Source organism: Malaclemys terrapin, chromosome 2 (assembly GCF_027887155.1).
Source record: "Malaclemys terrapin pileata isolate rMalTer1 chromosome 2, rMalTer1.hap1, whole genome shotgun sequence".
Classification (NCBI taxonomy): domain Eukaryota; kingdom Metazoa; phylum Chordata; order Testudines; family Emydidae; genus Malaclemys; species Malaclemys terrapin.
This window is the reverse complement of record NC_071506.1, coordinates 242,007,961-242,033,563: the sequence shown is the minus strand read 5'-3', so window position 1 is coordinate 242,033,563 and position 25,603 is coordinate 242,007,961. Positions and strand designations below refer to the sequence as shown.

Here is a 25,603-nt window from a genome sequence, read left to right as displayed (position 1 = left end):
GTAAATACATAAACACATGGTACAGGAACACACCAACCTCTTGTAAGATAAGGATGGGACAACAGGCTAATGGATAAGGATGTTTTGTTTGAACTAGCAGGTACAAGGTGTAGGCTTGGTAACTAACCACGTCAGGAGCGTAATACGTAACTTGTTTGTATCAGTGTATAAAAAGAGAAGTCATAGGAGGGGCACCTATATCCAGCTTAGGGGGCAGCATCCTGGTGTGCTGGATGACCTGGTACCATTTGTTGCAGGCATACATTTGTTAGTGTACCTGTAACCACGGACCCAGGACACTAGTATCATGTTTCGTCAACAATAAACTCGTCTGAGTACCTTCGCCACTGAACCGAGCCTGCGGTCTTTCTTGAGTAACGTTGAGGTTTGCTGAATTAGCAGACTGTGCTCTCTGCTCATGCTGATAATGCCAGAGATCCAAGAACGGAAGCACTGAACAGCTGTAACAGCTTAGCACCCTTGACAATGTTGCAGCAGCAACGACATTCCACAGCGCTTAGCTCACTGTGCTGAGATGTGTGCTGCTGTTATCTGAAAGTTCCTGCCCAGGACCAAGGAAGCCTGTGAACTCTGTCTCCGTAAGCATCTCATGGAAGAGGCTATGTGACCCCAAGCACACTTGGATCCTGGCCCAGGAGGACTCCCTGTGCAGTAGCCACAACTTACCGCAAGCACCTCTCTAAGCACCACTTACGTTGCAGAACCGTTGATACTGAAGGACAAGGACAAGTCCTGGCATGAGAACAAAAAACATTCTCAGTCACAAGAGCAGGTCCCCGCAGAGGACTGCTCATAAGTGCAGGATTCCCTCCCCGAATCGCGCTGTGCCAGGTTGGGTGAGACATCGTGCATGGCTCCTGCCAGACTGGCACTGAAGACCCCCCTGGCTGGAGGGAAAAGCAGACGGGATCCGATGGCAAACCCAGTACCGAAACCTCCAGAATGCTCACTGATGCACATTGCACCACCTGCTCCGACAGTGTCCTGCGGACCAGTTGACCCCACACTCTCCACCAGGTACCTCAGCCATCTCGATGGGTGCTCCATGGACCCCGGCCACATGGCAGAGGAGTTAATCCTCCCCTACCCACAGTCTCTGCTCCTCTGGGGCCCTCCACTCAGATGGGACGTCCCCATGCCAGAGGTTGAACCCCTCTCCTCCTACCAGAGAAACTGCTCCTTTCACACTGCCCTGCAGCCTTCTGGTACCAGCGGTTATGCCATTGATAACACCATCCTCCGACTCCGAGGACTTCTCGGATGTGGAACTGCCATCTTCCCTGATGCCAGGCCAGAGCCTGGATGTGTGAACCAGACCTCCCTATCCTCCAGACTGTGGCCTAGTACCACTTCCCATGGGGCCTGCCGCAACATGGGGCCCTCCTTCTGGCCTTTGAGGACCAGAGACATCAAGAACCATTCCAGGCTTCATGCCAGGCATCCCCTGTACACCTGCCTGCCTTGTTGGTGTACGAGAAAGGGGAGGATATCGAGCTGGTACTGTCGGTTCCACCTGTCCCTACTAGAACATCCTCATTGCTGGATGAGGTGATCATCCCTCTCCCACTCTCTCAGCAGGATGATCACCGGCAATACCAGAACCTGCTATAGAGGATGGCTGCGGACCTGCAGATTCCTTTGTGGGAAGTCCAGGACCAACAACATCAGCTGCTGGACATCCTCCAACCCCCAGGCCTCTCCAGGGTGGTGCTCGTCATGGAACTGGCCCCTGCAGTGTGGCACACACCTGCCTTGTGTGCACCCACACCCAAGCGAATGGAGGGATGGTACTTTGTGAGGAGTGAGGGGGCCGAATTCCTACTCATCCACTCTTTCCCCAATTTCCTGGTTGTTCACATGACTCCTGAATGGGCAAGACAGCAACCACAAAAATCCACCCCTCCTGATAAGGCGGCCAAGAGGCTGGACATGCTGGGCAGGAAGCTCTTTTAATCTGCAGGGCTGCAGTTCCATATTTCCAACTATCAGGTTCTGCTAGCTAAGTATGATTTTTGACAACTACAACAGGCCAGCAGAGTTCCAGGATAAGCTTCCACTAGAATACTAGGAGCAGTTCTAGATGCTGGTGGATGAAGGGGGACTGGCAACCAAGGTTTCCCTCCAGGCAGCAGTGGATGCAGCCGACACTGCCTCTCGATCAGTAGCCACTGGTATAATCATACACAGGGACTCGTGGCTCCAATCCTCTGGCTTCCCCGGGGAGGTGCAAAATACGATCAAGGTCCTCTCCAGTGATGAGTCCAACCTCTTCAATGAAAAGATGGACAAGTCCCTGCGCTCCATCAAAGATTCGAGGTCCACGCTACATTCCCTTGACAGTTACACTCTGACCCTAGATGCAGACCCAGAAACAACCCTTTTGCCTGCGGCCACACACATCTTACCCAACCTATTATCAGCACCTACAAGAGCTTCCACTTTGACGGCAGCTGTCTCAGAGGTCTCTATTCCCTACCTCCACCACGACCACCTCCTTCACCCTATCCCAGCTGCAGGCCAAACGCCAATTTGATATGCAAATCAAGACCTGTGAATGTCCTTCAATGTCACACCCAAGTCATCTTCAGGTGCCATCTCACCCTATTTGCCCATTGTTGGGGCAAGACCACAATGGACAATTGGGTACTGGATATCATCCACCACAGATGCTTGATAGTTCCTCTCCTTCCGACCTCATCGCCATCTCACCAACTCCTCCTCCAACAAGAAGCAGGCATTCTACTCTTCGGGGGGAGGGTGTGTGTGTGATAGAGTGCATCCTGCCCCAATACCGTGGGAGAGGCTTTTACTCACTGTACTTCCTCATCCCAAAGAAGGGCATTCACAATCTTCATTTACTAAATATGTTTATTAGGAATCCAAATTCCAGATGGTGACACTGGCATCGATCATCCTCTCCCTCCTCAAGGGAGCATGGTTCACGGCTCTTGACATGAAAGATGCTTACTTCCACATGGACATCTACTCATCATACAGGAAGTTTCTCCATTTCAGGGTGGATCACCACGACTACCAATTTTGGGTCCTTCCATTCAGCATAGCAAAAGCACCAAGAGTGTTCACAAAGATCTTAACAGTGGCAGTGGCCCAGATGTGATGTCTAGGCCACGCAGTATTTCCCTACATGGCAGGGCGATGCCTCACCACCACTGGTTGCTCCAAGAATTAGCGCTTGTCAGCTGTGGAGCGCCCTCGATGCATGGTGTCTCGCCCGTCGCCTGCTCCGCTGCTTTGGGAACCACATTGCTCCCTGCTCGGGGGTGTCCGCTTCAGGAAACTGCCCTCCGGCAGTACCCACTACTCCAGTCTCACCCCCTTCCGGAGTGTGTGTGTGTGTGTGTAACAGCAGTCCTTCAGCTTGCACCTGCCTCGGTGGCCAATCACAACCCCAAAGTCTAGCCTCTTCTCTCAGGAGCCAGTTGCAGTCTATCTCAGCCCCACTCCTCTGTGGCCAGGTGCAGTGCCAGGGGGGAAAGGGGGCACCCAGGCCCACCTGCTACTCTGGGTCCTGACCCAGGGACCCTCTAGCAGCAGCCTCTCTCTGCCCTCCTTCGCTCCCCTCTTGTCTGCCTATTTTCCCTGGGCCACTTCCCCTTTGGCCCCGTGCACTTTCTCGACCCTTTGTAGCAGGGGTCGCAGCCTGGCAGGCATCTGGGCAGGAGCTCTCCCCTGCTCCCCCGAGCCTGCCCAGCACTGCTCTGTCCAAGGTGCTACCTCCTTATTTCCGGAGCTCGTCCTCCTCCCTTGCTAGTCAGGGAGAGACTGCCTTCTCCTTAGCTAGGCAGCCTTTATATATGGCCCAGCCTGGCTCTGATTGGCTGCCTCTTTCTTGGCCCTGATTGGCTCTCCACAGGCCTTTGCTGATAGGCTGCTGGTCTGTGCAGCCTCTCTGGCCTGTTCCAGCGCTTTTTCTCTGGAGTGGGTCAGCCACCCCACTACACCCTACCTTAACGACTGGCTCCTCGTTTCACAATTTCAACAGGAAGTGCTCTCCGCAATCCACTGTGTTCTTGGCCTCCTGGCATTCCTGGGTATCTGTGTCAACAAAGACAGTCTTTTTTGACACCCACTTGGACAATATACTTCATAGGGGCAAGGCTGGACTCAATCGCAGCATGAGCCTTCCTCCCAGCAGACCGCTTCACATTGATGAACACCCTCGTCTCGTGCCTTTGCCTCAAACCCCACAGCACAGTCCAATAATGCCTCTCCCTTTTAAGTCATATGGTGGCCTGCACTCAAATGACACCGCATGGATGGCTCCACATGCGCTGTCTACAAGTTTGGCTTCTCTCCACCTACAAGCCCAGCAGAGACCATATCCCAGGCCTGTGCTGACCTCCCTCATCTGGTGGTCAGATCCATTCCAGATCATGATTGGTACCTCCTTCAACTCCTCCACACCACAGGCCACTATCAAGACAGATACTTTCCTCGTGGAGTGGGGAGCTCACTTAGGCCATCATACAGCGCACACCAGTCTGCACATAAACATATTAGAACTCAGGGCAGTCCATCTCACATGCAAGGCCTTCCTCCCACTCATATGGTCCCTTCAGATTCAGCTTCTCTGACAATATCACTGCTGTGGCATAAATCAACAAAGTGGAGCTGGGTCCCTCCCTTTGCTCCGAATCTATTCGGCTCTGGAACTGGTGCATCAGGAACCAGGTCATGCTTCAGGCCACGCACCAGGCCCCAAAATTCCCTAGATGACATGCTTAGCAAAGCTGTATACCTCAACCACGAGTGGGAGCTACACGATACCATGCTGCACAACCTCTTCGCATGGTGTGGCACCTCCCGGTGGAACGTTTGTCTCTCAAGGGCTTCAGAAAGTCCCCCTCTATTGCTCCAGCGGAGTTCTAGGCAAGGGCTCTCAAGGCAACACTCGCCTCTCCTGGACGGGCGACCTATTATGGCTTTCACTCCATTCCCCTCCTGCCGCAGGTTCTCCGCAAGATTCACCGGGACAAGACCACTGTCATCCTCACAGCACCCTACTGTCCCCGGAATTTCTGGTTCACCCACCACCAGTCTGTCTCTGCATGCTCCCAGATCTCCCCACACAAGGTTAGGGATGACTCCATCATCCCTATCCAGACCCTCTTTATATCACAGTCTGGTATTTGGATGGGCATCAAGTGTAGACTGTGCATGCTCCGCCCTGGTTCGGCAAATCCTCACCCAAAGCAGGCGGGAATCCACAAGAACGTGCTGCTGCACTAAATGGAGATGGTTCCTAGATGCTTCCATCACCACCACCGCTCCAGGGACACAGTGACCATCCTGGACTATTTCCTTGCCCTTAAAACGTAAGTACTGGCTCTCAACTCTATTTGAGTGCATCTGGCAGCACTTAGCACCTTTCTCTCACAATGGATGGCACGTTCGTCTTTACACACCCTATCACTGTGCACTTAAAGAAGGGCTTGATCAACACCTTTCCATCGATTGGTGAAGCCCATGCCCCCATGGGACCGTAACCTAATTCTTTCTGCCCTCATGAGACCACCCTTTGAACCAATGGCAACATGTTCTCTATGCAAGTGGCATTCTTATTTGCCATTACCTCGGCCAGACATGTCAGTAAGCTTGCTGCCATGATGCCAGATCCCCCCCGCGCTACATTCTATTTAACAAGGAGAAGGTGTCCAAATTCCACCTCAGTCAATCCATCCACTTGCCTGTGTTCTACCCAAAGCCTCACACCTCTCCCGCCAACAGAACTCTGTACCTCCTTGGCGTCTGTGCCCCAGCGTTCTACCTCCATGGGACTTGCCTCTTTTGGAAGTCACCTAAACTTTTTGTTGCCTTTGTTGAACAGTCAAAGTGACAAGCCGTCTCGTCCCAACGAATTGCTAAATGGGTGTCAGGGTGCATCCTTAAATGCTACAAATACTCCAACCTACCTCCTCCTGGCGGAGTCACAACGCATTCTACATGGGTGAAGGCTACCTCCTCAGCCTCTCTGGCAGATGTGCCATGGTAGGACATCTGCCGAGTCGCGACATGATGCTCTGTCCGCACATTTACAGCACACTACTCCATAATGTATGCAGCCATGGGTGATGCCTTATTGCAGATGGCAGTTACATTGGCATCCTCATACCCACTTCTGCACTGATCACTGCTTGCAAGTCACCCACGTGTGGAATACACATAGGGAGGGACCATCACTCGAAGAAGAAGAGGAGGAGGAGGAGGTTACTTACCTCTAACTGGAGATTCTTGAGATGTGTAGTTCCTATCTGTATTCCACTACCTGCCCTTTTTCCCTTCTGCTTCAGACTAGAGGATGCAATGTTAAGAGGAGAAAGTGGAGTGGTGTCGACCTATGCTACCTCTTATACCCTTGGCTGGGAGCACAAGGAGACACACTACACACTTGCAGGTCTACAGACACTACTAGGAAATACTTCTGGACTCAGGTGCATGGCACTCATGCACACCCATACGTGAAATACAGATAGGGGCCACACATCTCGAAGAACCTCCAGTTACAGGTAAGTAACCGCCTCTTCCCGGATCTTCTAACTTAGGAAGACTGCAAAATCAGACACCCCAATTCAGATCCACTTCACAGTGTGGTGTTTGAAATGGCATCAGATCTAGAATGTTCATGTTCGGAAGCCGTCCAAACCATTCTTACTCAAAGTAGGAAAGATTCAACTAGGAACTGCTGCCTAGCTAAATGGAGACATTTTTCTACCTGGGCACAGCACAATCGGTGTTCCTCAGGCTCTGCAGATCTTCAGTCACATTAGATTATCTTCTGTCATTGAAGAACTTGGGTCTTTTCATCAGTTCACTGTGGGTCCATCTCGCCACAATCATTTCCTGCCTTCCTTCAGTAGATCGGTGTTCAATTTTTACTTGCTCAACAACAGGTAGATTAATGAAGGGCTTAGTCAGGATCTTTCCACCAGTGGTCAGGCCTACACCTCAATGGAACCTCAGTCTCATCCTGACAATACTCACTAGACCACCATTTGAATCTTTGGCAACACGCTCCATGCCCCTCCCTTCCCCTTCAATGAAAGTTGCATTTTTAGTTGCTGTTATTTCTTCCTGAAACCCCAGGCTTCTGTTGAAGAGAAAAGACTTTATTCCTTGGATTGCAGACATGCCCCAGCATTCTACCTGCAAAGGACCAAATGAACTAGAAAATGATTAAGACTGTTTCTCACTATAGCAGAAAGGTTGCAAAGACAAGCAATATCTTCTCAGACAATCTCTAAATGGACTTTGATTGAATCATTGTGTTACCAATTAACATATGTCCCTCCCCCAGGTGGTGTGAGAGCACACTCCACAAGAGCAAGCTACTTCTACAGCGTCTCTACAGGAGGTACTCCTATTAGACTTATGCAGAGCAGCTACCTGGAGTTCCATTCACATGTTCACAAAACATTATGTGCTAGTTTGGGCCTCCGCTGTGGATGCAGCGATGGGGACTGCAGTTCTTCAAACATCTTTGTCGCTGGCATCTTCGCGCCATCCTCTGGTCTGAGTACTGCTTGTCAGAAACAGATGTGTGGAATACATGTAGGGACCAGCGCTCAAAGAAGAAAGAGAAGTTCTTCATGATGTGTGGTCCCTGTCTGTATTCCACTATCTGCTCTATGTCCCCTCTGCCTTGGATCGTATTCAATTTGCTGTAAAAAGAGGAACTGGAGAGGCGTTAGCCCACATTGGCTCTTATACCTTTGGTCTGGAGCATGAGAAAAGCAACTGAGCATGTGAAGGCCAATCGATGCCGCTTGTTAAGAATCTCCAGACTGGCACCCATGCGTACCCATGTATGGAATACAAATAGGGACCACAAATCTCAAAGAACTTCCAGTTACAGGTAAGTAACCTCCATTTACAAATGCCTTAACAAAAGCAAACTAGTAGGCATGGGATTAAAAGTAAAGAAAAATATCCATCAATAATAAAATGTAAACAGAAGTCAACCATAGCAAGAATATTACTATGGCAAGTATTGATAGCCTGGCTGGAGCTTTTAATTGTAATCTATAAAATAAGGAGGATTAAATCTCTTACTTCTTGAAAATTTGGTTGCTTGATTAAAGCTGGGCTTTGAGCAGAACTTTCTCAGGCCAGCCTGAGACTAGCATGAACTGCCCCAGGAATCCTCACAAACCTCAGCACCTTCGTTCCAAGTGCAAGGTGCCTTTCATTAACCTTGCCACGTCTAACATAGATACGCATATTTAAAATAAAAATCATGACCTTACCAAAACAAGATACTCCATTGCATGCACTTCTCCCCTGGAGAAGAGGATGAGACAGCAAAGAACATATGACAGATGTGTAGCCATGTTGCTTAATGTAGCTCTGGAAGCTGCTCACATACCTCAAAGATGGGCACAGTATAAAGACCTGTGTAAACTAAAACATCTGCATGCTCGCTCTTAAAGTCTGTGACATGACTCATCGGATTGCATCTAGTCACTGTTTCTGCTAGAACCTTATGTTGTTGCTTTTATCATCATTGTATTATTGTAGTGCCTGGGAGCCCTAGTCATGGATCACCTCTCTATGCAAGTGGCATTCTTATTTGCCGTCACTTGGCCAGCCGCATCAGGGAGCTTGCTGTCATGATGCTAGACTCTCTCCTTCACCTACCCCCTCCACAGGATATTTAACAAGGTTCCAGTAAAATAGCTTTCCCTGTGAACGAAGCCATGCTGGAGCCAGCTGTTTTTTAGAATTGCCTGTAAACCATTACCAATATTTGTGATGCTATAGAAGTAAATACATCTCTACCCCAATATAACGCTGTCCTCGGGAGCCAACAAATCTTACTGCATTACAGGTGAAACCGCGTTCTATCGAACGTGCTTTGATCCGCTGGAGTGCGCAGCCCTTCCCCCCCCACCGGAGCGCTGCTTTACCGCGTTATATCCAAATTCATGTTATATTGGGCCGCGTTACATAGGAGTAGAGGTGTAATAAGAATGATGCTGCAGCTGGTCACAATAGCATAATTAACCTTTAATGTGGAAGTTTCAGTTTAACGTGAGTTTTAAACTTTTGTGAAAATCATTATTAGTTACTTTTATAAATATCTAACACACCTCTTGTGTGTGAGAGACAAAAAATACTTTATATAGGCCAGTGTTAATGAGAGAAACTGAATCTGGTATTTCCTATTGGGCATTTTAGTATTACTTATTTACCTCCTCCTTTCCTCTTAAAAGACCATTTAGTGAGACCATGTTTTATACTTATTTCTTCTTTCTATTTCCCTAGTAGTTATTATTTTCTCTTCCTTTCTCAGACTTATTTATCTGGCTTGTCGTCTCCTCTCTTCATTGTATTATTTAGATCTCTCCTAGGCTCTATCTTTAATTTATTATCAATGTGTCACAAGTATTTGTAATCCTATGTATGGGCTGGAAATAAAGGGGATCTGAGGATGTTTTTTATAATAAGGTCTAGAAACCTATAATATATTTTAAGTTTATATATCACCCAAAAATGAATAGCACTCAAGTAGCAGCCTGAGCAGTTGTAACTTAATGGATTGTGATTCCAGTTTTATGTTATCCAATTGTCACCATAGGTCAGTTCTTTCTGAACAGGGGCTCTGCCCTTAGGGTGTTGAGCACTCTGGCCTCAATCCAGCAAAGCACATGAACACATGCTTAATTTTAAGTATCTGAGCAGACTCATCAAAGTGACTTCATTGAAGTCAATGAGATTATTCATGTAATTAAAGTTAAGCCTGTGCTTAAATGCTTTACAGGCATTTCCTGGTGGTTAATTACCAGCTGGTGTTCACTCAGACCCATAAACAGCCAGACATTAATTGTCTGGAAGTGCTTGATTCAAAGGTCATTTGTTACTATTATAAATCATGACAGGTGTTTGTTTTTTAAATAAACATCGAAGTAATTGCCTTTCTATGTCTAGAAATTTTAAAAGATGAACTGCGCATTGCTATGGATACAGTTCCAGTCTTTTCCTGGCAGCTAAAGACCAGCAGAAAGCAAGAATCCTAGACTGTTAGAGTTGGAAGAGACCTCGGGACGTCATCTAGTCCAACCCCTGCTCAAAGCAGGACCAATCCCCAACCAAATCATCCTAGCCAGGGCGTTGTCAAGCCAGGCCTTAAAAACCTCTAAGGATGGAGATTCTACCACTTCCCTAGGTAACTCATTATAGTGCTTCACCACCCTTCTAGTGAAATAGCTTTTCCTAATATCCAACCTAGACCTCCCCCATTGCAACTTGAGACCATTGCTCCTTGTTCTGTCATCTGCCACTGCTGAGAACAGCCTAGCTCCATCCTCTTTGGAACCCCCCCTTCGGGTAGTTGAAGGCTACTATCTAATCCCCCCTCACCCTTCTCTTCTGCAGACTAAATAAGCCCAGTTCCCTCAGCCCCTCCTCATAAATCATATGTCCCAGCCCCCTAATCATTTTCGTTGGACTCTCTCCAATTTGTCCATATCCTTTATGTAGTGGAGGGCCCAAAACTGGATATAGTACTGGATACAGTGGCCTCACCAGTGCTGAATAGAGTGAATAATCACTTCCCTCGATCTGCTGGCAATGCTCCTACTAATGCAGCCAGTATGCCATTAGCCTTCTTGGCAACAAGGGCACGCTATTGACTCATATCCAGCTTCTCGTCCACTGTAATCCCCAGGTCTTTTTCTGCAGAACTGCCACTTAGCCAGTCGGTCCCCAGCCTGTAGCAGTGCATGGGATTCTTCCATCTTAAGTGCAGGCACTTTTGTCCTTGTTGAACCTCATCAGATTTCTTTTAGCCCAATCCTCCAATTTGTCTAGGTCACCCTGGACCCTATCCCTACCCTCCAGCATATCTACCTCTCCTCCCAGCTCAGTGTCATGCGCAAACTTGCTGAGGGTGCAATCCATCCCATCATCCAGATCATTAATGAAGATGTTGAACAAAACTGGCCCTAGGACAGACCCCTGGGGCACTCCGCTTGATACCAGGTGCCAACTAGACATTGAACCATTGATCATTATCTGTTGAGCCCGACGATCTAGCCAGCTTTCTATCCACCTTATAGTCCATTCATCCAATCCATACTTTTTTAACGTTCTGGCAAAAATAAAGCACATCCACCACTTTCCCCATATCCACAGAACCAGTTTTCTCATCATAGAAGGCAATCAGGTTGGTCAAGCATCATTTGCCCTTGGTGAATCCATGTTGACTGTTCCTGATCACCTTCCTCTCCTCCAAGTGCTTCAAAATTTCAATTTGTTCCAAAACCTCCTCTAATGACATCTTAATCTGGGACAGTTCCTCAGATTTGTCACCTAAAAATGCCTCCAGTTTGGGAATCTCCCTCACATCCTCAGCTGTGAAGACGGATGCAAAGCCTTCATTTAGTTTCTCCGCAGTGGCCTTATCATCCTTGAGTGTTCATTTAGCATCTTGATCGTCCAGTGGCCCCACTGGTTGTTTAGCAGGCTTCCTGCTTCTTATGTACTTAAACATTTTTTTGCTATTACTTTTTGATTCTTTGGCCAGCTGTTCTTCAAATTCTTTTTTGGGCTTCCTAATTATATTTTTACACTTCATTTCCCAGAGTTTTATGCTCCTTTCTATTTTCCTCACTGGGATTTAATTTCCACTTTTTAAAGGATGCTTTTTTGCCTCTCACTGCTCCTTTGACTTTGTTGTTTAGCCACGGTGGCACTTCTTTGGTTCTCATGCTATGTTTTTTAATTTGGAGTGTACATTTAAGTTGAGCCTCTATTATGGTGTCTTTAAATAGTTTCCATGCAGCTTGCAGGGATTTCATTTTTGGAACTGTATCTTTTAATTTCTGTTGAACTAACTTCCTCATTTTTGTGTAGTCCCCCTTTCTGAAATTAAATGTTACCGGATTTGGCTCCTGTAGTGTTTTTCCCTCCATAGGGATGTTAAATTTAATTATGGTCACTATTACCAAGCGGCCCAGCTATATTCACCTCTTGGACCAGATCATGTGCTCCACTTAGGACTAAATCAGGAATTGACTCTCCTCTTGTGGGTTCCAGGACTAGCAGCTCCAAGAAGCAGTCATTTAAGGTGTCAAGAAACTTTATCTCTGCATCCTGTCCAGAGATGACATGTACCCAGTCAATATGGGGGTAGTTGGAATCCCCTATTATTACTGAGTTTTTTATTTTTATAGCCTCTCTAATCTCCCTGAGTGCTTTCTTTCACATGTCGTGCTGGTGGAGGAGTGACACTATCTGTTCTGTCCTTCTGATATGTTTTGTATCCTGGTATTACTGTGTCACATTGATTATCCTCATTCCACCAAGTTTCTGTAATGCCTCTTATATCAATATCCTCATTTAATATGAGGCACTCTAGTTCACCCATCTTATTATTTAGATTTCTAGCATTTGTATATAAGCACTTTTAAAAATTGCCACATTTTAGCTGTCTGACATGACATGATGTAATTGAATGGGACTGTTTCTCATCAGATCCTACACATATTTTATCACCTTCCATCCTCTCCTCCTTACTAGGACATAGAGAATCTCCATTAATAGATCCTACCTTAAGTGATGTCTCTGTCCAAACCACATGCTCCTCCACACCTGTTGGCTTTCCCTCAGCCCTTAGTTTTAAAATTGCTCTACGATCTTTTTAAGTTTGGGTCACCAAACCCAGGCCTTTTGACTTTGCCAGTATAAAAGACTGCTTGCTTAGAGGAAGAATTTTTCTTTTTTCAATGATGGAGCAATCTGGTAATTCTGCTTAGTTTGATAGGACATATATTTATTAGAGATATTAGAAATGGAATTCTATTCACTAAACTTATTGCAGCACAGCAAGAAAGGCTAGCATAAAAAAAGGAAACAAGATATGCAACAAAATTGATAATGTGAAGAATACATTGTGCTTCTATTTAAATAAGTTGCCCTTTATCTGTTGTGAGCCACTCTAAAGTCCTCTAAAACATACTCTTCTACAGATTTTAGTGTGTTCTTATGTTTGCCAGTCCACAAGTAACGATAATAATAATACCTAGCTCTTACATAGTGCTTTTCATTAGTAGCTCTCAAAGTGCTGTACAGGGTTAGTCTCTGAAGAGAAAGTAACAAAACATAAATGATGGTGATTTTAAGAAGGAGATTTTTACTTGTTGCCCTTGCAATTTTAAACAATCAACCTTGTGATACTGTTTGAGAGATACTAAATGGGATTTCCGGTTGGTATATTTTAAAGCTGGAGCACTAAACATTTAAAAATCACTTTTTACTGTGTCACATACATGTTAACGTTTAAAACCGCATATAATATTATATTAATCCTTAGCTCATTGGCCTGTACTGAGATGTGCTATACCACTGGAGCTGTTCTGTTGTCTTTTATTTAGTGTCTTATATCAACAATATCTGAGCACTTTTTGTTATGCAAATACCTGACTAGCTATTTCCTGGTTTTAAAGGGAGTTTCTGGGGCTGCTGTAGTGAAGACAAGGGAGAGTCTGTTGCCTCTTAGAAAAATAATTATATTACAACTCATGTGTGATAATCCATGCCAATGCAACCTGCCTCCTAGTACTGGGAACCCACCACCCCATTGTCTGCACTCCGACTGTGTCACATATCTCTTAAGTGCTGGGTCCTACCCTACCCACCTCATGCATGAAAGCATCAGAGGAAGGTAAATGAAGGTGTGGATTTTTTGATATATAGCCAAAATTGGCGCCATGCTGAAGAAGAGACTAGTAGGGGAGATAATCTAGTTGGTAACTGTAAGGTTTGTTTCCCATTGAGAAGATGTTGGGTTCTGGTAATGTTTTTGGAGGGAAGCCAATGAGGAGTGTAAAGGGGTGGAGAGCTCATGCAAGGGCAGAGCTAGAGAAAGTAAACTTGATTCCTTTTCCACCCCTTAGATTTCTCAAGATAAATACTACCGTTCTTCCGGTTTGAAGGGTAAAACAACATTTTATCACCACTTCAAAGCTAATCAGTTTTCTCTTAATTTGATTTGTGACAGGCATTTTACAAAAGCTGCATTATAAAATTTCAAGAAGTGGGGTGGGGCTTATTTACCATTTGCTGATGTGATCACTTGCTAATTTAAAAATTAAACTGCAGTACAGCTGGCTAACCAAGACATACTTGATGCCCAGGTACCAGTCAAAATTACTAGAAATCATTCTGTAACATGTTTTAACTTATTTCTTAATAAAGAATGTATTCTGTAATCCCTTTGCAATTATGCAAGCTTCCTTTTGTATACTTTACATACTAGTCCATACTTGATCCCTGTTTATTAATGTTAGACATCTTTCAGAGTCAGTAATTGATAGGTGTTGACTTTTGATTTTTGCTTTTAGCTTCTGGTAAAACATGGTGGAGACTTGTTTGCGGAAAATGAAAATAAAGATACTCCCTGTGACTGTGCTGAGAAGCAGCACCATAAAGACTTGGCCCTCAACCTGGAATCTCAAATGGTATTCTCACGGGATCCTGAAGCTGAAAGCATTGAAGCTGAATATGCTGCTTTAGACAAAAGAGAGGTGAAGTGAAACTTTTAATTATGTGTACTTTATGGTTTTATAAATCTGCATATGTAGCAACACTTTGTGATAGAGGCAAAAATATCTTAAGCATGAACTTAACTCTAGCCACACTTTTAGATCCACTGATCAGTGGCACTATGCACATGCTTAAAGTTAAGCACACTGCGGAAGAGCAGTAGTGATTCCATAGTTAAGATTGAACAGAGCTTTCTGTTCAAAGTATTTCAGAGAGCTCTAAAGTACATACGCAATGCAGGTTGTCTTTGAAAATTGCTGTGCCACATTAAAGCTGGGGGTAGAGTTAGTGGTGCAAATTTGGGGTCATTTGGTCAAGTAAGTTGGGAGATAAAGCCTTCCAAAAATGATCAACTTCTAAAATTTTCAGTTTCTTATGATTTTTTGCCCAAAGATATGGGGGGGAAATATAAGAAGGATCCACAGCATATTTCCTCTAATCTCAACTAGCAAATACCATCAAGAAGCATCTGCAAAGTGAAATATTTCAAAATATATTAATTTTTCTTTCTGGTTCTAGAGGGTTGTGCTTGAACTGCCGTAAACCAGATCTTGTACAGATGCAGGAAAGCATGTAATTTTCATGTCCATTTTTAAAAGTGTTCTAGAATTTGTAGGCACATTCAGTTTAGATTGAAATTTGTTTTTGGAGTAAATTAGGTATGTTTTGGTTAGGGGTTTCTCCTTTTAAAATTGCCTTCCAATCATGACCTGCTTTTTAATAAAGTGCTCTAAAATGCACATGCAGAGCCAGATCAGCTTGAATGTTGCAGTCAGTAGAGAGACCCAGGTAAGTAAGAGGTAGTAGTGCAGTCTTGGAGTGGCTTGATTAAGGGATTTACAAGATACACACCCACCCTCAATTCCCTTCTCTCCCAAAATGAGTTGATTGTAGTGTAGTTCCATGTATCACTGACAAGAGGAAGATAAGGAGTCCAGGCAAAGCTGCAAGGGTGGAACACCATGCCAGTTTCATGGCACTTTTTCAAAAGAGCTCTAAAATTCACAGGCTAAGTCAGATCAACTTGGAATTTGGTATGCCAGTTGAAGACCTTGGATACAGTTTGTGGGGTAAATTTGAGTAATTTGGTCTCAGGTTTCCGAAATGACAGGCTTTTATTTTTCAGAATGCTTCAAAATGCACCTGCATATGCAGATTGCCTTGGAAATAGCTATGCTACATCAAGATCCAGGTTAGACTTTGTGGGATCAGTTAGTCAGGGAGTTTCTAATATAAAGGCCCACTCGTGACCTACTTTTAATTATCAAAATGCTCTAGAATGCACATGCAGAGACTGATTGGCCTGGACATTTCTTTGCCAAGAGAGAGACCAAGGTAAAGACACTAGTGAAAAATTGGGATTATTTGGTCCAAGCATTCCCGTGTTACAGCTCCCCTACATCTTTCTTTTCAAAGTGTTCTAAAATCATGTGTGTAAGTAGATTGCCTTGAAAATAGCTATGCCACATCAGACTCCAGAATAGATTGTGGGTTGCAAATTAAGGATCATCTGGCCAAGAATTCTCAAAATAAAATTCTTTCCCCAGATGGTCTGGTTTTAATTTTCTAAGTGCTCCAGAAGCCGGCGCACAACACAGGAACTGAAGTGGTAACTGAATGCTCAGTGTATGCGATGGGCACACAGTGCTGACACTAGATTAGGGGGTTAGGAATAGACTTGCCCAGTGCATGCCACAAGCACTCAGCTCTGAGTGGAAGCTGAGGATAAGCAGGCTTTCTTAGTGCGGGCCGCAACTGCACAGCACTGAGACCAGAGGTTTAGGGAAATTGCTCTGGCTCAGGCTGCTGAAGGAAGGGCTCAGTGAGTGAGAAGATCTGTAAGCAACACATTCACCAACTTAAAAACCCTTTGCATATCTCTTACAAGAAGGTTAGCATTTCCGGAAAAAAACAAAATATAAACTATGGAAAACCATGAAATATAGTGTTAAGGTAACACTTCCCACACAACCTTCCTGGATGAAGATGGCAATAAAACTGGGAGTGCAACAATATCTTAGCCCTCCCTAACCAATGCTGCCATTTTATCTGTGCCCAGCCCAACTCGAAATCAGCACTCTTATTCATATAGTCCAGTGGACCTGCACTGAGATCTGTGCAGCATCTTTGATGCAAGGGAGTACTTGTTGCTGGCTGAGAGAGGGCAGAAATGTACTTTATATTTCCAGTTCCTATTGCCATCCCCGTGTGGGCAGAATTAAGTGTTCTTGTATTATAGTAACAATATCTTAATTTCAAATGGTTGTAGCCAATTCATGTCATTGTTCATATTCAGATGTCATCAAGGAATTATAAGGAATGCTTACATTTAGAATTGTACCATTTGCAATGAAGAAAATAAACAATTTGCAAAGCTTAAAAAAAGTCATAAGAATGTATCATTTCTAATTGCTAAGGGGCAGAGCAAAAGCTTTCCACCTTTAAATAAGATGGGAGTCAGTAGTGACTCTACAACTTTTGCAAGTGTTTCCTTACTTTGAATATTTTTCTCAAGAATATTTCCTATGTAACTGTTTCTAATAGAAATAATTGTTTAACATGAGTTCATTCTAGAATCTTGTTTTCCATTGGTACTGGTTGAAATGCACATTCTTCTGAAGAGACACTTCCGTTTTAATTTTGTCTTTTTAACAGGGCACCTTTTATGATTTAAATCTGAGTTTGCAATTAAAATATGTATAGCAAATGCAATGTCATGATAGTTTTTTAATTAAATGTGTTCCTACATAACACAATATAGAATAGGAATATTAAACATTTACAAAACAAGATATAAACTTAAGAACTATGTCTCTGTGTAAAACACTGAGACACAAAACTTTATGACCAGAGTCTGTTCTTTTATCATTGTGGTTAGGTGAAACAAAAAGTGTCAAAATGGGATATGTCTGTGTTGGTTTTTTAAATAAAAATCAGGTCAGGCGAAAATTCCAAAAGATTTCCCTTGCCTCTAATTTTGTATTTTTATTTCATTAATTAAAACAACCCACAATAAAAGAATTTGAGCGAACATTGCCTATATGTATAATGTGTAAGAATATAAGAAATATTTCTCTCTCAAAATGTATTAAAGGTGAAGCTAGGCTAGCAGTAACCCAAATAATATACATTGTAATTTAATCTTTTTAACTAACTATTTTTGCATCAATTTTGATGGTTTCACATTCATAGTTCTCTGGTTCACTGCTTATTCCTAAAATAGAAGTAGGTTCATCTTTGTAGTATAGCCCCAGGAGGTAAAAGGCACTTTCATTTTAACCCCGTGCTGCAATGTATTCAGTATATGCTAAGGAACACCTGGGAATAAGCAGAAATTCAGAGCAGATCATCCCAGAACAGTTTTAGTTCTCTACCAGACACATAGAGCTTTATATTGCACAATAACAAAACAATCATTTTCTTCAGATATTTAATTTATATTTGGAATGGATCTGTTCAGTTCCAGTTGAAAGCCATTTAGCAAGTATTATAAGCACAACTTTAGTGTTTATATTTAAGAAAGTGAAAGATGCGTTTGCATTTTTAAAATAACACTTAAAATTAGTACATGGAGATAAAAATATCATTTTTAAATAGGAAGAGAAGACAAAAGTACAGCTGACTTTAATGTCTCCAAATCTGTATATTCCATATGTGCACTCGAGTGGTAGATGCAGTATCAGATAATTTTTGAAAATATATAGCCCCAGTTTACAAAAAGGATGATAATTACATAAAGTAAATTTGGCATCACTTGGTTACCATCTTAATTGCACAAAAAGGAATTGTTTTGTCTTCTCAGTTTTTAACAGTATATTAAAAATAGAAAAATCACTTTAATTTTAAATGAATTGATAAAATAAAACCTCTGTGCAAATGCTAAGATATTAATAAACACTGTAACATAGTTTCAAGTAGCAATTTGATAATAAAAGAATTGATGGTATCTTTGCTTTTTGTATCTGGCTCAGAATGTTAGAGGTAAAATAAAGGGGAGGTGTGCGTGTGTGTGCTCAGATGTGTGTGTATGTAAAAGGAGGAGTATATAGAAAATATTACATGAATTAAAGATAGTGGAAAACTGTTATTCCATCGGTTGAAAAAGTGACAGAACATAGAACATCCCAAAGTTACAGTATAGTTTAAAGGTCTGGAGATCTTTGTTAAACTCAAAGTGCAAGTTTTTCAGTACAGACCTCAATTATAATCTAAGGGTTTCCGCAGATGAAATGAGTTGAAGGAGTTCTTCTGTGCACTTAAGGTTTGATCCAAAGTTCATTGTAATCATGAGTGTCTTTCCATTGACTTCAATATGCTTTGGATCTGGGCCTTATATGAGTTATTCAGATATGAGCTACACATACATCTGAGGTCATAGAAAACATTTTTTGAATTACTTTGAGAAACAGTACGTGTTCATATAATTAAAGAACGTATTATCTTGCCAAAGAGGGCATATTTAAAATTTTCTGCATGTGTGCAACATTACCATTACCATTTCTAGACTCCTGACTGCTTAACTTTGTCTCCTTAATGTTTTTTTATGGATTAATATATTGCTTTGTGAACAAAATATATGTATTTTTAAAACACGGTTGTAAGGACTATTTCCCATATTGCTTTAAAGAGCAAATTAAAATTCTTAAAACTAGAGAATCTAAAAATGCTTTCTGGGGCTTGTGTGGAACGTTCCAACTGAGATAGTATAACACTTACTACTCAAACGAGATAAGTTCCAGTATTGAACATAGAAACAACCAATTAAACATAACTTAGAGTAATTGTGCACTTCAGATTGAAATGTTAGTTCCTTGAATATACATTTATGTTGCAGATATCATTAAGAAATATCTTTCCCTTATAGATTCTGTCTTTAAAAGGTGGTGGTTGTCATGCTGATGAAGCTAATTTATATTCTTTCAATGATAATTCAAACTACAGTTCAGATAAAGTCCAGAGGGTTTAGTCATTGTCCCAATTTTTTAGAGCATATCCATGCAAATGTAATCACTTGAGCACCCAGCTGTTTGTATCCCTGTCAATTTGACATGTTTTCATAAATTATCTTTTTTGTAAGAAATTAAATAGGTCAATCAAATTCTAGAAGGCTGTCAAGCAAACGACCCAGATTTACTTTAGCAGGGACCGTTAAGGATCAGAATGTTCTTAGTCTCACCATAGGTGTGCACCAACAGGAAGGCACAAGGAAACTCTCCCCAGTTTTGTGCAGTCTACATAAGGAAATGCAGGAACCACTTCCATCATGCTTTCCAAAGGACAAAGAAGAGGCAGGGCTCTGGGTCCACTTCTTCTGTTCACACTAGTCTGGGGGATTGTCTAGTACCAGAAAGGAGAGCAGGCTCTACCATCAATTGATGCTAGTTTATGTTGCTGATGGATCCTACTGCTTGTGGGTAATTACTGGAGTTTGTTTATTAGATGTATTTTTGAGAGTTTATTGTGGATGCCCAGTGTGTGAGATGGACTCTCTTATTTACTGTAGTGTAAATGTGAATTATAAAAAACTATTTAAAAGGTCAGTATATCATTTTCTCAGTCCCTTGCTTCTCACCTGGATGGTGTCTGCATGGGTGTATAAGACTTAGTATAGACTTTATTTTTTCCTGTGTTATTTTTAAGGAGTAAGGATGCAGCTCTCATATCTTGGCCATAGGAGCTGGACTGTGACCTCAGAGTTGCTGCCTTTTTGCCTTTCCACCTGACCCTATTGCTAACACTGTAAGAGAAGATGCCACCCTGAAACCAGCAGGGGGATTGAAACTGGTTCTCACCATTTAAGCTGCTCATGTCCGTGGCCACTGCTGCCCAAACTGCGCAGTTGAACTTCTGTACTTGTGATGGATCAGCCACCTATAGCTGTATGCTCAGACCACTCAACCAATCAATTACCTCCATTCCCACTTCTGACTAGGTGCGTGCTGCCTCACGTGGCCTGCAGTCTGACGCCAGCCAATTATACCTTCCCTTTCTTTCTATCCAAGTCTTCAGCATTCCTGCCCCCAGGATAATGCCAAGGTAATGGCCCTCAGCACATATGAGGTCAGTAAAAAGTCATCCAGCTGCTACCTGTGTTTGCATTTTTGCCAGGCCAAGCAATATCTTACTTCAGATAATCCTGGGTCTAGCATTCTTTTCTTATCCATCCCTCAGAAATAGATTTTGAATGGCTCCAGAATTCTAGTGGCTACCTAATGAGTTAACTTTTCCAATAAGAATTATTTGGATTTCCTGTCTTCAGCCATATCACCAGCTGGGTTCCATGCAAACCTAGTAATTTAGATTCTTTTCTTTTTTTTAACCATTTGACATAGAGTTAGACCATCTCAATGACTGAATTCTAGAAATATCAGAGAACTGTAGATATATCTTCTTTTGGCTTTGAAATATGTAAAATTGATGCACTATAAATGAACATCACCAGATTACAGTGTCTTCGTATAATTTGATATAGTTGTCAATCTGCACAGTCATGAGTCAAACTAAAGAATTCTTCCCCAACTTACTTATCAAGAGGGTAGTTCCTCTGTCTGCGGTTTGAGATAATTGTTAGGTAGTAGAAATGTTTAAATTGTTGTTGCCAGTTTAATGCAAAATTATTGGTTCACTGGAAAAATCTCTACTTCTGAAGAGCTAACCTGTCTTTTTCTTTTCCTTTTCAAAGCCATATGAGGGACTAAGACTTCAGGATTTGCGAAGGCTAAAGGATATGCTGATAGTGGAATCTGCAGACATGCTTCAAGCCCCACTGTTTACTGCAGAAGCTCTGCTTCGGGCACATGGTAATCAAAAACTAAAAAAGCATTCAGACCGTTTTAGAAATTGTCTCCGCAAAATAAGTCATGTTCATGAGGGTTTTTTCTTTTCTTTTTTTTCGAGCTATAATTGAAAGAGAAAGAGAAAATAATTAACAAAATATGTATTCTTTTTCGAGTATATTCCCACTCTTGGGATAGTTTATACCTATCCTATCTCATAGAACTGGAAGGGACCCGAAAGGTCATCAAGTCCAACCCCCGCCTTCACCAGCAGGACCAAGTACTGATTTTGCCCCAGATCCCTAAGTGGCCCCCTCAAGGATTGAACTCACAACCCTGGGTTTAGCAGGCCAATGCTCAAACCATTGAGCTATTCCCAAGCAGTATCTTACAGTAGAAAGAGGGAGTAGAGTCCTAATTAAACAATGACTGAAGCACCGCGCTGTCAAGCAGTGCTTCAGACCTGGATGGCAGATACTGTGCATAATGTCTTGTAAAAGTGTGAATTGGACTTCATGTAGCAGCCCAGCATATCTCAGTGAGGGGGATATATTTAATGAATGTTATAGATATAGCAACCACTTTAGCAGAATGGGCTCTAAAAAGAACAGGAGAAGAGAGTAAAGCTTCTCTACAATGTTCCCCAGTACACCATCTGATCCGCCTAGAGAGATATTGCGCTGAAATGGCCCTTAGAGGTACCGATATAGAAAATAAACAGCTTAAGAGAAGACCTTACATTCTTAGTTCTGTCCAGGTAATACAAGAGTGCTCTCTTTGCATCTAAAGGATGTAATCTAGATTCCCCATTACTTGTGTGGAAGTTTGAGGAAAATACAGGTAAATTAATACTTTGATTTACAAGAAACTCTGAAATCGTTTTAGGAAGGAATTTTGGTTATGGTCTAAGAACCACGTTATCTTTATAAAAAGTAGTATGGGGGGAGGGTCCTCTGTCAATGCATGTTATTCATTAACTCTTCAAGCAGAAGTGATTGCTATTATAAAGCTTGTTTTCAGAGATAAATGAAGAAGCAGCTTGCTACAGTTTCAAAAGGGGAAGATATAAGCTGCAATAGAACTAAATTCAAATTCCATGGAGGGAGCAGGCCCTGTACTGAGAGATAAAGAGTCAGTAGACCTTTTAAAAAGTTTTTCACCAGCTTGTGCAAGGAAATAGATTTTTCCCGTAACGTCAGTATGGAATGCTGCTATTGCTGCTAAATGGACTTTAATGGAGGAAAGAGACAAGTGTTGGTTATAAGTGTAACACATATTCTAAAACGAATTGTATAGGAACTGTAACTGGTCAACATTTCTAGCAGATTGGCCATATAACAAATCTTTTTCATTTAAAATTGTAACTTTTTCTGGTAGATAATTTCTGAGCATTAATAAGAACTAGCTGCTCCTTTGAGGAGCAAGGTCTTTCTAAATCTGTCAGAGTTCTGTTGCCCAAGCCAATAGAGGTAACAATTGAAGATCTGGATGGATACCCTTCCCTCTGTTGGGACAGTAAGTCTGTGGAAAGCAGAGCATCTTGTATTTGACACTGGATAAATGGAGCAACTCGGTGTACCATTGTTGCCTTGGCCATGCTGGAACAACTAAAATCACGCTGGCTGAATTTTTTCTTTTCATTAGAACTTTGAGGATTAGAGGGAATGGGATAAATGCATACATCAGACCCATTCCTCAATCTAGGATGAATGCATCTATCACTGATAAATTGTCTGAGCCTGCTCTTGATAAAAATGAGGACATTTCATACTGAATCTAGTGCCGAACAGATCTATGTCCAAAATCCCCAAAAGACAGAAAATGTTCTGAATCACCGAGTCCTTTAGAAACCATTTGTGCATCTGTGAGGAATCTCTGCTCAGGTGATCTGCATCCTTGTTGTGGTGTTCTTCAAGTGATTGTTCGTGTCCATTCCAACCAGGTGTGTGTGCACGCCAGCTGGAAGATTTTTCCCTTAGCAACGTCCGTAGGGTCGGCCTGGGCTCCCCCAATATAGGGTCCTGCCGATCCTCCACTCCCTCAGTTCCTTCTTACTGCCGGTGACGGCTAGCTGGAACTTCACTGGCTCCCGCAGCAAGCACTCTAGCAGTGTCTGATAGCATATCATGTATATAGTTTTTCAGTTAGTTAATAGTTGTTCCTTATAGTTAGTTGGTTTGGGGCCCTCTCCCCACAAGGTTCCCCCTCTGGGGTATGCCCGGGTCTCCAGGGTTTAAGCTCTGTGAGGCCTGTGGCAAGTTTATGCCCAAGAGTGATCCTCACTCATTCTGTGCCCACCCACCCCCAACCTCCTTCCCCGTCCCTCTTCAGGGACCCCTGTCACGAGCAACTTCTAATTCAAAAAGTGCAGTCCCTCCTCTTTGTGGGGGCAGTGGAGGAGGTTCCTCAGGAGCTAAGGGGAAGGGGGTTTTACTCCCAGTATTTTCTAATACCGAAGGCCAAGGGGGGCCTCAGACCCATCTTGGACCTGCGGCAGTTCAACAAGTTTGTAAAGAAACTCAAGTTCCGCATGGTCTCACTAACCTCCATTATCCCCTCATTGGATCTGGGAGACTGGTTACGCCTCCCTCAACTTGAAGGACGCGTATTTTCACATCGCAATAGTCCCACATCACAGACGCTACCTCAGATTTGTGGTGAGCAACGGCCACTATCAGTTTGCCATCCTCCCGTTTGGACTGTTGACAATGCCCCGAGTATTCACAAAGTGCATGGCAGTCATTGCGGCATTCCTGGGCAAGCTCCAGATACAGGTTTTTCCTTACCTCGACGACTGGCTGATCGGGGCCGCTCAAGAGCCCAAGTGCAGGGTCAGGTTGAATTCATAAGAAGTACCTTCCTCGAATTGGGTCTCCTCCTAAATGAGGCCAAATTACTCTTTCCCTGGTGCAGAGGATAGAGTTTATAGGCACAGTCTTAGACTCGACTCAAGCCAGAGCATACCTCCCGGAAGCCAGGTTTCGCTCACTAGGGGACATCATACAGTTCTCAAAACTCAGAAAGTTCCCCACAACCACAGCAAGGAACTGCCTAAAGCTGCTGGGACACATGGCTGCGTGCACTTCAGTTTTGGCTGGCATCAGTGTATCGGCCAGCCTGACACGCTCTGGACAGCATCATACCCCTGCCCTGCCCGGTGTTGGACTCCCTCCTATGGTGGCTTGACCCGCGAGTGGTTTGTGCGGGAGTGCCCTTTGCCAGCCCTCAGCCCTCTCTCTCATTTGTGACAGACACCTCGGATCTGAGCTGGGGAGCTCATCTAGGGGACCTCAGGACTCAAGGCCTCTGGTCTCAGGCGGACCTCGCTCTGCTCATCAATGTCAGAGAACTGAGAGCAGTACAACTGGCATGCCACGCTTTCAAAACCCAGGTGCGTCTCAGTCCTCATGGACAGCACCTCGGCGATGTTTTATACCAACAAACGGGGGTGCACGCTCCTCTCACCTATGCCGGGAAGCCCTTGCACTGTGGGACTTGTGTCGAGTACTCAATCCTCCTGCAGGCATCATACCTCCCAGGAGTGCAGAACGAGCTGGCGGACAGTCTCAGCTGGACCTTCCACGGCCACGAGTGGTCCCTCCGGCCGGATGTGGCGAGCTTAATCTTCCATATCTGGGGGTCTCCCCAGATAGACCTGTTCGCCACCCGTGGCAACAGGAAATATCAGCTATTCTGCTCCCTCATGAGTCACAGTCCAGGATCCATCGCGGATGCCTTCCTCCTCCCGTGGGGGGGCCGCCAGCTCTGCTTTTCCACCAATTTTGCTGGTCTACAAGGTGCTCCTCAAGATCCGCAGGGACCGGGACCGAGTCATACTGATAGCGCCAGCGTGGCTGGGCCAGCACTGGCTCACATTGCTCCTGGGAATGTTCGTAGCACTGCTCACTTTTCCCTTGGTCCCAGATCTGATCACGTAGGACCATGGCCCACTCCTGCATCCAAATCTAGAGTCGCTCCACCTCACGGCCTGGATGCTCCATGGCTAAACACCGCAGAGCTGTCATGCTTGGATCAAGTCAGACAAGTCCTCCTTAGTAGTAGAAAACCCTCCACCAGGGCAACGTAGCTTGCTAAGTGAAAGAGGTTCTCCATCTGGGCGGAGCAACACAGTCAGTCGCGGTTGCTTGCCCTCATACTGTTCATACTGGACTACCTCCTTCACCAAAACAACAAGATCTGTCCCTGTCATCAATAAGGGTGCACTTAGCCGCCATCTCACCTTC

At 43.8% G+C, this 25,603-nt stretch overlaps 1 protein-coding gene across 4 annotated transcripts in view; it reads left to right on the top strand.

Annotated features, from left to right (window-relative positions):
• Window positions 1-25,603, top strand: part of ANKIB1 (ankyrin repeat and IBR domain containing 1) — a 171,257-nt gene that overhangs the window by 85,544 nt on the left and 60,110 nt on the right. For 3 of the 4 annotated variants that reach the window (XM_054020473.1, XM_054020474.1, XM_054020472.1), the window contains exons 4-5: window positions 14,382-14,564; window positions 21,266-21,383. In XM_054020473.1, coding sequence (XP_053876448.1) covers window positions 14,382-14,564; window positions 21,266-21,383 — 301 coding nt within the window. Of the gene's footprint in view, window positions 1-14,381; window positions 14,565-20,250; window positions 20,620-21,265; window positions 21,384-25,603 lie in introns of those variants that run through there. The other variant, XM_054020475.1, reaches the window with a different exon arrangement.